The 13,599-nt window shown below is 37.9% G+C and overlaps 1 protein-coding gene across 1 annotated transcript in view; it reads left to right on the top strand.

Annotated features, from left to right (window-relative positions):
* Smurf (SMAD specific E3 ubiquitin protein ligase) overlaps nt 1–13,599 on the top strand; it is a 125,932-nt gene that overhangs the window by 52,527 nt on the left and 59,806 nt on the right. The window contains exon 11 of the mRNA XM_067149839.2: nt 7,013–7,191. Coding sequence (XP_067005940.2) covers nt 7,013–7,191 — 179 coding nt within the window. The remainder of the gene's footprint in view (nt 1–7,012; nt 7,192–13,599) is intronic.

A 13,599-nucleotide genomic window follows, 5' to 3' on the forward strand; every position in this document is an offset into this window, starting at 1 on the left:
TATATTCCTTTAAAATGGGGATAAAAGCAGACTGGAATTCCACACTGTCGTCACCTGCCACGTTAAGCATTGAACTACCCGAAAGTCATTGAAGTGTTATCACAGCCTAAGGTGTTATATACATGGCAGGTGCACGACCTTGGATCACTGACAGAGAGGCTGGTCCAGACACTCAAGTGTACGCTGTGCTTCCGCTCTATATTTTTATTCACCGCAAATGTGGAGTGGAAACTCATCAGCAGGAGACACTCGGCACTCAACGAGGACACGCTCACTCGCTCATTTTTATTCACACCACTCAATGCTTTTCTGGATATACATACATACATACATACATACATACATACATACATACATACATACATATCCCACGTCGTTCCATCTTAAGCGATGGGTCGGCGAACGAGGCTTCTCCACCAGTTGCGGTCTCTGAACTTCTCTTTCTTTGATGGTTTCCAATGTATGTCTTCATTGTTGAATGTCAATCTTCACCATGTCCTTCTACCTGAGTCTTGGTCGCCCTCTTGGTCTTTTGTCTTCAAGTTTTAGATCATACATTTGTTTCGGTAATCTGTTATCTCCCATGCGTCGCATATGTCCATACCATCTCAGTCACTGCGCTGTTATTCTGTCCTGCAGTTTTACAACTTGAGCCTGCTTGCGGATTTCCTCATTACGGACTCTGTCCCTCCGCATTTTACCGATCATGCTACGGACAAATCTCATTTCTTCTGCTGCCTGGATTCTACTAACATAATTATTTCTCATGGTCCATGTTTCGCAACCATAGGTCAGGATTGGTGCGTAATAGGTTTCATATATGACGCTCTTACATTTTGTTGGTATTTTCTTGTTCCATATTATGTCTAACTATTTTGTAAAAGTTGCTACCTGCCTGAATTCTGTGAGAAATGTCCTTGTCTATAGAACCAGTATCAGAGAAAGCACTTCCAAGATATTTGAATTGATGGTTCATCTGTAGCCGTTTCCCCTCCATTTCGATGTGTCCCATTGGTTGTCCGTATCTCTTCATGACCATAACCTCACTTTTCTCTTGGCCGAAGATGAGTCCATATTCTTTAGCAGCTTCTGTCCAGGAGTTTATTTGTCCTTGAAGGTCTTCTTTAGAGTCTCCCCACAAGCATATATCGTCCGTGAACAAGAAAACTTTCATTTTCGTACCTCCAATGGTTTAGTGAACTTCTCTCTGAATCTCATTCATCACAGTGATGAAAAGAAGAGGAGACAAAACACCACCCTGTCTTAACCCAGATTTTAAATCAAAGGTTTCAGTCATTTCTACAGGTGTTTTGACTTTACTTCGGGTGTCTTCATACAAATTCTTGATCCTGTGTATCATGTCATCCTGTATTCCAATTTTCTTCAGTGTTTCCCACACCTTCTCTCTGTTCACAGCATCAAATGCTTTCTTGATATCCAGAAAGGCTAACCCCAAATCTTGGTTGTGTTTGTAGTATTTTTCCATTAACTGACGGACTTTAAAGATTAAATCAGTTGTTGATCTCCCCTTCCTGAATCCATACTTTTCGAGATGTTAAAGTGATGCCTCTATAGTTGAAACATTTCTTTCTATCTCCTTTCTTGAAAATTGGAATTATGATGCCTGTTTTCCAATCGACTGGTATGTCCCCTTCTTTCCATATCTTACGAAAGATTCTGTAGATCCAATATTTTCCAGAAATGCCCATAGCCTTGATCATTTCTCCATTAATTTCATCAGCACCACCTGATTTTCCAGTTTTGATGTATTTCCAGGCATATTTTACATCACTCCATGTTAAGTCTAACCCGTTGTCAGAGGCAGACTTGCATGAGATAGTACCGGTACTGGTTTTTAGTGTAGGCTGCATGCAATTCACATTTAGCAATTCATCAAAGTAAGTCCTCCAAGTCTCTTTGATCTTATCTTCAGTGATCAGGTTTTCACTATCATCTCTTAGGTATTTGGAGTGTTCTTTATCCCAAAACTACGGGGGTTCTGAGCTTATGAATTTACGCCTTCATCCTATTTCCATCAAAATTTACTATTCAAATGCACAAGTTATTTCGACCTACAGACAGTTGGACATACAGTATACTTCCGTATAATTTCCGTTAACTTCTCGTTATCATAACCTTCAATGGTTCCTCTATCTCTGATCCAGAGACCATTGGAAGGTTATGGAATGTACTAAAGAGTACGTGCTATCCAGGTTTCTTTAGCATGTATTTAATAGGACATGGCGTAGGACTTTGGAAAAATGGCGTACTAACGAGGGAAATGCGTTAGAGGGATGTCTTATCCAGTTTTGACTGTATTTCAGTTTAGAATAGTCTAGTAGGATCGTAGCAATAAGTTGTCCAAAAACTTTCACCAGTAGGGGATACTTCAGAAGGTGCTTAAAGCATTTAGCTCGATGCATCTCTCTCACACGGTTAGTTTTACTCAAAAAGAGCTTTAACTAACTCCATAGACAGTAACGATATGTTATGGAAAGTGTTCTAGTAACATTTTAAAGACTTTGTACACCTGTCAGAAAAATTTTAATATTAACCCGATACTTGGCTTTCTTTTATATCAGAAGGAAGATATCATCATAACAGGCCCTGACAGGGAAATCATGTTCACTTATTCAGAATTTTCAGAATAATTTGAGAAGTGGACAAAAATGTCATTATGCACGTTATGTGATTGTCCTGCCAACAACAGGTACTACAGCTAGTTAATTATAATTCTGCAAATTCAGTTGTAACTGTACTCAAGTACAACCTCCAAATTTTAGGTTAGGTAATGTTTGTAAATGACGATCTCCCGATTTGAGGTTAGGAAATTTTTGAAAATTAATTTGTAATATTAAGCAGTGAATATCATGCAAGTTTGTTAAATTAAGATGTAAGAACGTAGTATTATTATAAGAAGGGTTTGAAGGTCTTTTCTCAGAAACATTGCATAATCCAATTTACTGATTTTACAGGAGACACAAAAAAACATAATAGGTCAACTATATTTACAAATTTGAAAAATGTATGAAATAGTTTTTATAAATATTAAAGAGTTACATGAAATAGAATTGATAACATGCCCATACCGGTTATATCCTGCTTTCAGTTCTTCACTTAAGTCCTGAAATTCACACATTGTATTAGAGATAACATGTTAGTTCCTTCATATTTTCTCAAATAATGCAATACAAGGGAATAAGAAGTCATGTCGTCTTCTTCTTCTTCTTCTTCTTCTTCTTCTTCTTCTTCTTCTTCTTCTTCTTCTTTTCTTCATGGGGCCTCTAAATATTAGTTCCTAATTAGCATCGACCTCTAAGATCTTTTGCTACTATGTTTTTCCTTCATTCCCATCGAGATATACCTGCTCCCTTCACAAAGCTGCAGGTTGTTCTTATTGGGTCTTCTGGGATTTTTTCTCTCTCACCTGGCAGTCCTAGAGTGGAGACTCTGATTCTACCCAGCACCTCACATTCAAAAAGTATATGTTCAGCTGATTCCTCTGCTTCATTGCATTTCCTACATATGTTGTCTCTTATTGCTCCAATTCCATGCAGGTGTTTTTTCAGATGGCAGTGTCCTGTCAACAGTCTCACTACCCATGTTATATTTTCTCTGCTGAGTTTCAACAGTTCTTTAGAGTGCTTCTTGTTCTTATTCCTATAGTTTATTTTCAGATTGTCTTCAAGACATGTTATGATAGCTTGAATGACTGTAGTGTGTCTGCCCAGGCTCATCTGGATTGATCTCTATGATCTTCCCCCCGTTGATCCCTCCTCCTGTGCCAACCCCAGTCTTTGAATCATCAGTCATTCATTCATTCGTTCATTCATTCATTCATTCATTCATTCATTCATTCATTTATTTAGCTTCCATAGACTGTACAATTACATATTTTGAAATATGCCAACAGTATAGGAGTTGTCAAGTGATTTCCTAATACTAACAATCATACATGCACAACAATGAACATTTTGAAAAAGAAGAAAAACAGAAAAACACCACATACCTCAATGTTAGGACAGCACATCTTATTTTTTTTAAATAATATTAATAACCAATATTTACAAGACAAAATAAAAATATATTGGTGTGGTGTTAATAATGTGAACATAGTCAATGTGACATTAACATATTTTTAAGGCTATATACTAGATTACAAGTTAATAAGTAGTAGCATCATTACCAGCACTTCATCATGTATTCTTCTCTACTGTAGAAGCAGCTACTCAGCAGGAGATTTTTTAAAGCTGTGGTAAATGAACTGATGGGACTAATATTTTTAATCGTATTTGGAAGCTTATTATACAATCTGATTTTTTTCTTTCGTTGCGTGAGGTTATGTTTATCAGTGATTTATCCAAGTTTATTTGAACATTGTAAATGCACCTTGTTGGATACATATCGGAAATAGTTTTTTCCGTGGCATTTGAAAGGTTTAAACTGTGAATTGAGGTGATTGCATGTATTAATGAGTCTTGGAATACTTCGTGACGCAGCAAGTGTTTACATTTCTGAAGTACGAGAGAAGTGCCATGGCGGGAAATCGTACAAGGATAGAGTCATAGGGAAGTTTGATTTTAAGAGCATCGGGTACTTTCTGTGTAAATACAAGGCATCTAAAATGCATACAGTATAGTAATCCAATTAATAAAGCACTTGCACATGGGAGCGATCATGGATTTCTCCTCGTCTTTAAATCGTGCTTTTTTTCTTTCTTTCGTTTGTGTGAGGTTATTTTTACCAGTGAGATATCCAAGTGCATTATTTGAATATTGTAAATGCACCTTCTTGGATACATTTTGGAAATAGTTCTTTTTTCATGGCATTTGAAAGGTATAAACTGTGAATCAAGGATAAATGCATGCAGTAATGGGCTTTAGAATATTTTGTAACGTGGCAAGGGTTGGTACTTCTGAATCGCGAATTGGCGGTTAATTCGAAATCACGTAATTCGAAGTCCGATTTTTGAGTCCCAACGACTTCGAATTAACAAGGTTTTACTGTATATAGATACACAAATAGCTTCAGTGATCTCTTTCCCTCTAATTTTCTCCTTCTTGTAAAATGGATCAGAGTTATCTCCTTCGGGTTGACTGATAGTTGTTCTTCGTGACACCAGTTCTCCACAAGGTTAAGTGATCTTTGCATGATGTCCTGGATATCACTCATTACCTTACCTCGTACCACAATCATTAGGTCATCTGCGTATCCTTGTGTATAAAAACCCTGTTCGTTGAGCATAGCTATGATTTTGTTCACCACGAGGTTCCACAGCAGAGGCAAAAGAACTCCTCTCTGAGCACAGCCTTGGGTGGCCCTAACCGTCAGTGTTTCTTCAAACAGGGTTGGTTTTATCTTCCTTCAGTTTAACATGGATTTAATCCATTTGACAACGGTTTTACTCACTTTGTTCTTTTCCAATGCTTTGATCATATAGAGTCATAGGTTGTATATCTAGAAATGCTGTCGGTGCAATTTCCTTATATTCTAGGCTTTCCTCTAGTATACAAGCCAACTGGTGGAGTGCTACTTGGATCTGCCAGGTCTATGTGCAAACTGATTTTCATGTAACGTTGAGTTCATTTGCACCGTTCTTCTGATATATTTATCCATAATTTTTTCCATTGCTTTCTGCATTAAGGAGGTTATACATAATGGTCTGTATGCTTTGGCTAGGGCATAGTTTGCCGTTCCAGGCTTAGGTATGAATACTGCTTTAGCTTCAGACCATGATTTCGACACGTATCCTAAAGCTAGACTAGCTCTGAAGAGGTCCGTCAGGGCATTGACGAGTATCCCCCGGCCTTCCTGTAGGAGTATCGGAAGTATCTCATCTGACCCCGGAGCCTTTATAGGGTGAAACGTATCGATTGCCCATTTTACGTGGTTGTGTTTTATTATTCTCTTCCAGTCTGTTCTTCGAACTCCGGTCTCTGTTCCAACCGTTTGTTCTTCTATCATCTCCTCAGCCTCAGGAAAGTGACACACCATTAGCATCTCCAGCGTGTCCTTCCCCGCCTGAGTAAACGACTCATCTGGTTTCTCCAGTGTCCCCGCCTGATTTATATGGGTTGCTTTCAGAACCTTCTGGAGCCTTGCTGTTTCTGTGTGTGATTATTTTCACTGAACAGTCTCCAAGATTTTCATTTTGCTTTCCTTATCTCTTTTAATTCCCCTCTCAGCAGCTGTCTTTCTTTTCGCATCCTTCAGCCCTACCTTAGACACCCCTTCCCTCCTCCCCTTCCTCCCCCTCACCTCCTCTGCCGATCTCCTTTGTTTCCTTTGCCTGCTTCCTACAACAGGTCACTGCTTGTTTCCATGGCCTGCCTGCTTACTCCAGACATGAGACATTAGATATACTGTACATTTCACTATACACATGAGTCTCATAAATAATATTTATCTCCTTTTAATTTCTTTTCTGTTTGTTTATTCATTCCTACTTCTGGTTATCATTTCCAGATTTACTTCATTGCCTGAGATCCCAACTCTACTTAAAGACATCATGACAAGAATATCGAAACCATAATTTTTGTTTTATATGTATTTTAATTGTTATAATTATTCACAATTAAGTATTTATTTATTTTCCACCTAGTTGATACAATTATTCCAGCAACATTGTCATTGTCTTGTATACATGTTTTAGTTATCACATAATCTGTTCAATTTTGTTTTGCTTAAATGACCACTAAGCGGCTGAAACTAGTCCGAAGACCGATGTAATATTATTTACTTGATGTATTTTATTGAAAAAATGGACCCTCTTGTCAATTAATTTTTTATGATTGGAGCAATGTCACAGAAGGTACTTGTAACATTAGCCATATGCACTGTCATAGGAATTCTGAGGAACATGGCTGTCATGTCACAGAGTTTTAGTTTTCTGCTAATTTCTGAAGTGAAAGTTTTGGCCTACTTACAGCACAGTTCCATTTTGTTGTTACATATTATATATATGCCATTATATTTCATACCACTTGTTTTTTTTTTAAATTCTTTTTTGCAGGAACATCTTTCATATTTCCATTTTGTGGGTCGGATAATAGGCATTGCAGTGTTCCATGGACACTACATAGATGGTGGTTTCACTATGCCATTCTACAAAATGCTTCTCAATAAACCTATTACCCTGGATGATATAGAAGGTGTAGACCCTGAACTACATCGGAGTCTTACTTGGATGCTGTAAGTATCAACTTCTGATCTGGAATTTCTGCAGAAAATATTACATATCAACAATTTTCCTTGAAGAAATTTCGTGACTTGAATCCCATAATCTTGTTTCGTTTTAACATAAAACTAGGAAGTTGAACACAGTGTTCTTGTGCTTAAGAAAGGTCGCCAGTTTCAGCATTGGGGTAATTTTGACTATATTCCTTTGTCATTATAAAAGTAAAAATATTATGACTTCTCAAAGTAAAAATATTTTCATTTCATTTCTGACTTTGTTAACATATAACCCATAAGTTTTAAAATGAATGGAAGATCAAAAAATACTATTAAATATCAGGAAAAGAAAACATTTAATTAATGACAGAATGACATGTTATGTTGCTGAAAGAACATAATAAGATTCTGTCAAATCACTTTTCTTTTGTGGTTATACTGTACAGTAGAAGTCCATTATAGCGAGAATTCATAACAGCAAAAAATTTACTCTCTATAACGGATTATCGTTATATCCGATTTTTTAGTAAAAGTGGTATGAAACGGCAAGCAGTTTGTTCAAAACTTGCATTTTTGCAGATGATATCCACACTACTGCTTACTCATTTATTATTTTTCAAAATCTGATACTACTTAAAAGTGTGTGTTTAATTTCATTCTAAAAAATATATAGTATCACTCCAGAGGCCTCTGTGGCAAACATTCCAGTTTTCTTCTTCAAACAGCATCACTTAACCTAAGCGTATATGAATCATGAAAACATATTTCAAGCGCATGTGGAGAAATGACAACCTCCTTGCTACAAATTTACATGGGAACAGCCTTTCTGAAATGTAACTAGATGTGAGAAGATATAAACTATCCTCTGAAATCAGTGGTGTACTCTACCATATCTTAATTTCAGTATCTACCTATCTATATATATATATATATATATATAATAAGAGTTTTGTCTGTATATTGCTCAGAATTTAAAAAGAATGGTATTTGTATCAAATGTGTCCACAGTAACAAGGAAATGCACATTTTAATTTTCCATCATTTCGTCTGTCTATGTATGTACATGCATCACGAGAAAACTGCTGAAAAGAATTTAATTAAAATCGGTATGTAAAGCCGGGGAATAATCCACTACAATCTAGGTTACAAATGATTTTATTCACGCTAAGTGAAATGGTAGTTTAGGGGAAGGCCTAATTTTAATTCTCAAATATGTTATTAGTGGTCCTGTCAATAAATACTACATAACTGCAGTTAAGAGAATTAAATTTCCGATCATTTGTCATATACAGAGGTTTAAAGATAAAAATTTCATTGTTCCGTATTGAAATTATTGATGTTAAAAATTAAATAACTGGAAAGGAGGTTCAACCTATTCAATACTCAAAGGAAAGAAACGTAGCAATCACATTTCTATTTAAATGGGACCGGTTTCGACCTTAGTCTAGGTCATCATCAGTCATAAAAACATTCATAAACATTTTATATGTTTTTATGGCTGATGATGACCTAGACTAAGGTCGAAACCGGTCCCATTTAAATAGAAATGTGATTGCTACGTTTCTTTCCTTTGAGTATTGAATAGGTTGAACCTCCTTTCCAGTTATTTAATTTTTAACATATACAGAGGTGCCAGCTGTTACGGATTATCCATAACTATTACGGATTTCCCCTTACGATTATGACATTATAACAAAAATATAATTTCTACGGAAAAAGTAAGGAAAGAAGGAAAAATTAATCATTTCAAGCAGTAATACTCGACTCTCTTCGTTTCAATGCTTGTGAGTTGGCAACGATACTTATTCGATCGTCACTTCCTTTTGATACCCGTGAGGATCATGAAGTTCAATGTGAATTAAGGAACTCTGCTCTTCTATCCTTCACTATAATCTTGTATTATTGCAGTATTAAGTGCACCTGACAGTAACTCTCCCACAGAAAGATTTCTCAGTGTTAATGGGAAAAAGCAGAAGGACTTCTGGCCTACAATAATCACATCTACTCTGGAATCGCTCATTGTTCATAAAGTGAGAATGTCCTCACAGGGGGAAGGATGCTACAAGAAAAATCCCACACAAAAGCACCGGCTGCGTGTGAAACAAGCTACGAAGAATGTCTTATGACAGAACTAACTGGTAATGTGCAAAAGTATTGTGTAATAGGATATATTTCAGTATAGATTGTTGTCGGGAAAGGCAAAGAGGGTGTCATTATCCAGAAGGGATGAGTGTGCTTTGGATTTGAGTCCGAAATTTTTCGGAGGGTAGGGGAGGGGGATTACGAAAAAGCCATTTCACAGGTTGGCACCTCTGCATATATTATTTACCGTGCCGACTAAGATAACAGAGATATTCATGATTCTGTATTTTTGTGGCACCTCTGCATATATTATTTACCGTGCCGACTAAGATAACAGAGATATTCATGATTCTGTATTTTTGTTGTTAAGTCCATATCAACGCTGAGGCATGAAAAGTGGGTAAACAGAATTTAATGAACATCGGTACGTAGAGTCTGGGAATAAGAAACTACGGTCTAAGCTTTGGAATTGTATTCACCCCGGATGAAATGGTACTTTAGGCGAAGGCGCCTAAAGTTTAATTTTTAAATACCTATGTTATTCGTCATATAGAAAAGTTCCACATAACAAAAGTTACAGAGATTACAATTTCCGATGTGCTGTGTTTGAGACATCAGTCCATAGACTGGTTTGATGCAGCCCTCCATGCCACCCTATCCTGTGCTAACATTTTCATTTCTACGTAACTATTGCATCCTACATCTGCTCTAATCTGCTTGTCATATTCATACCTTGGTCTACCCCTACCGTTCTTACCACCTACACTTCCTTCAAAAACCAACTGAACAAGTCCTGGGTGTCTTAAGATGTGTCCTATCATTCTATCTCTTCTTCTCGTCAAATTTAGCCAAATCGATCTCCTCTCACCAATTCAGTTCAGTTTCTGTTCATTCATGATTCGATCTATCCATCTCACCTTCAGCATTCTTCTGTAACACCACATTTCAAAAGCTTCTATTCTCTTTCTTTCTGAGCTAGTTATTGTCCGTGTTTCACTTCCATACAATGCCACGCTCCACACGAAAGTCTTCAAAAACATCTTTCTAATTCTGATACCAATGTTTGAAGTGAGCAAATTTCTTTTCTTAAGAAAGCTCTTCCTTGCTTGTGCTAGTCTGCATTTTATGTCCTCCTTACTTCTGCCATCGTTAGTTATTTTACTACCCAAGTAACAATATTCATCTTTCTTTAAGACTTAATTTCCTAATCTAATATTTCCGACATCACCTGCCTTCGTTCGACTGCACTCCATTACTTTTGTTTTGGACTTATTTATTTTCATCTTGTACTCCTTACCCAAGACTTCATCCATACCATTCAGCAACTTCTCGAGATCTTCTGCAGTCTCAGATAAAATAACAATATCATTGGCAAATCTCAAGGTTTCGATTTCCTCTCCTTGGACTGTGGTTCTCTTTCCAAATTTCTCTTTGATTTCCTTTGCTGCCTGTTCTATGTAAACATTGAAAAGGAGAGGGGACAAACTGCAGCCTTGCCTCACTCCTTTCTGGATTGCTGCTTCTTTTTCAAAGCCCTCGATTCTTATCACTGCAGACTGATTTTTATACAAATTGTAGATAATTCTTCGTTCTCGGTATCTGATCCCTATCATCGTCAAAATCATAAATAGCTTTGTCCAATCAACATTATCGAATGCCTTTTCTAGATCTACGAATGCCATGTACGTGGGCTTGTCCTTCTTGATTCGATCCTCTAAGATCAGACGTAAAGTCAGGATTGCTTCACGTGTTCCTACATTTCTTCTGAAGCCAAATTGATCTTCTCCCAACTCAGTTTCAACTTGTTTTTCCATTCTTCTGTAAATAATACGTGTTAAAATTTTGCAGGCATGAGATACTAAACTAATGGTGCGGTAGTGTTCACACTTGTCAGCACCAGCTTTCTTGGCAATAGGTATAACAACATTCTGCCGAAAATCGGCTGGGACTTCTCGTGTCTCATACATCTTGCACACTAAATGAAATAACCTTGCCATGCTGGTTTCTCCTAAGGCAGTCAGTAATTCAGAGGGAATGTCATCAATTCCAGGTGCCTTGTTCCTATTTAGGTCACTCACAGCTCTGTCAAACTCCGACCTCAAAATTGGGTCTCCCATTTCATCAGCATCAACAGCCTCTTCATGTTCCGGAACCAAATTATCTACATCTTTACCTTGATACAACTGTTGGATATGCTCCTGCCATCTTTCTGCTTTGTTTTCTTTCCCTAGAAGTGGCTTTCCATCTGAGCTCTTAATATTCATACACCTAGATTTCCTTTCTCCAAAGGTTTCCTTGATTTTCCTGTATGCATCATCTACCTTTCCCAGGACCATACAGCCTTCGACATCCTTGCACTTCTCCTTCAGCCATTCTTCCTTAACAACCTTGCACTTTCTATCCACTTGATTCTTTAATCGCCTGTATTCTTTCAACTTGTCTAGATCCCATCTTTTTGCATTCTTTCCTTTCTTCAATTTCTTCAACTTCAGATGGCATTTCATGACCAACAAGTTGTGGTCTGAGTCCACGTCTGCTCCTGGGAAAGTTTTGCAATCCAACACCTGGTTTCTGAATCTCTGCCTAATCATAATGAAGTCTATTTGATACCTTCCAGTATCTCCAGGTCTCGTCCACGTATACAGTCGTCGTTTGTGGTGTTTGAACCAAGTATTGGCAAGGACTAAATTATGATCAGTGCAGAATTCAACCAGCCGACTTCCTCTTTCGTTCCTTTGTCCCAATCCGAATTCTCCTACTGTACTACCTTCTCTTCCTTGGCCTACCACTGCATTCCAGTCTCCCATCACAATTAGATTCTCGTCACCTGTTACATATTGTATTGAATCTTCTATCTTGTCATATATTCTTTCGATTTCATCATCATCCGCTGTACTAGTAGGCATATAGACCTGCACTATTGTGGTGGGCATTGGTTTGGTGTCGTATCTTGACGACAATAATTCTTTCACTATGCTGGTTGTAGTAGCTTACCCGCTGCCCTATTTTCTTATTCATTATTAAACCAACTCCTGCATTTCCCCTGTTTGATTTTGTGTTGATAATTCGGTAGTCACCTGACCAAAAATCTATTTCTTCCTGCCTACGTACTTCACTTATACCAACTACATCTAACTTTAGCTTATCCATCTCCCTTTTCAGATTCTCTAATCTACCACAACGATTCAAACTTCTAACATTCCACGCACTGACTCACAGAATGTCAGTATCCATCTTCCTGATGATTGCCCCCTCTCATGTAGTCCCCACCCGGAGATCCGAATGGGGGACTAGTTTACCTCCGGAATATTTTACCCGGGAGGAAGCCGTCATCAGTACACCATTCATACAGAGAGAGCTGCATGTCCTCGGGAGGTAGTTACGGCTGTAGTTTCCTGTTGCTTTCAGCTGTGTAGCAGTATCAACACAGCTAAGCCATGTTGAGTATTATTACAAGGCCGTATCAGTCAATCATCTAGACTGCCGCCCTTGCAACTACCGAAAGGCTGCTACCCCTCTTTCGTCGAACCATTCATTAGTCTGGTCTCCCAACAGATACCGATCCGATATGGCGGCTCGGCTATCTGCATCATTGTGACACGCGAGCCTCCCCACCGCGGCAAGGTCACATGGTTTGCAGAGGAGGAATTTCCGATAATTTATGTTTTATTCAGATTTACCGTACGGACTATGAAAAGAGTGGTATTTCGGAGTCTCAAGAAAGCTAAATGTATGAAGGCCTATAATATCAAAAGCTCGTAAAATTGATTAACAATAACGTTACATTGATCATTGTTCGTTGTAATGTTCTTCATCTCTTATGCTGCCACTCATCTCGATAGGTGGGATTACTGCTGCATACAGAGTATAACAGCCTGCCTGAATATTGGCGGGAAAGAGCAGGACTTAGAAAACTTTCTTTTATAGCATGTCATTCATCTGGTTCATACATTTTCTGATACTACTGGTACGTAACACGTTGGTTCATAATTGTATTCCAGCTATTCGATCCCTACTCCGACGGTCTGATTGGAATGATAATTGTGCACACTTAACGGAATAATGGCAGAGGCTCGCTCATGACCTGGTCTAGAATTACAATTTCCACCTATTCTGACCTATAGCACCACAATTCACTAAATAACTTAGAATTCAATCTTGAAGAGAGCCATTTCTTAAGAAAAGCTTCTTCCTCTTCACTTTTATTAAATTCTACATTCATTTAATTCCAAATTAGCAGCGAAGAGGGGGTTTCTCCTCTGGTTTGGAGGAACAATTTGCCTTCATGTCAGATAGGTTTTCCCCCGCCAGTGTAGTGAATTGAGGTTTTCCGACTTAACGGGT

The sequence above is a fragment of the Anabrus simplex genome, chromosome 6 (assembly GCF_040414725.1).
Source record: "Anabrus simplex isolate iqAnaSimp1 chromosome 6, ASM4041472v1, whole genome shotgun sequence".
In the NCBI taxonomy this organism is placed as follows: domain Eukaryota; kingdom Metazoa; phylum Arthropoda; class Insecta; order Orthoptera; family Tettigoniidae; genus Anabrus; species Anabrus simplex.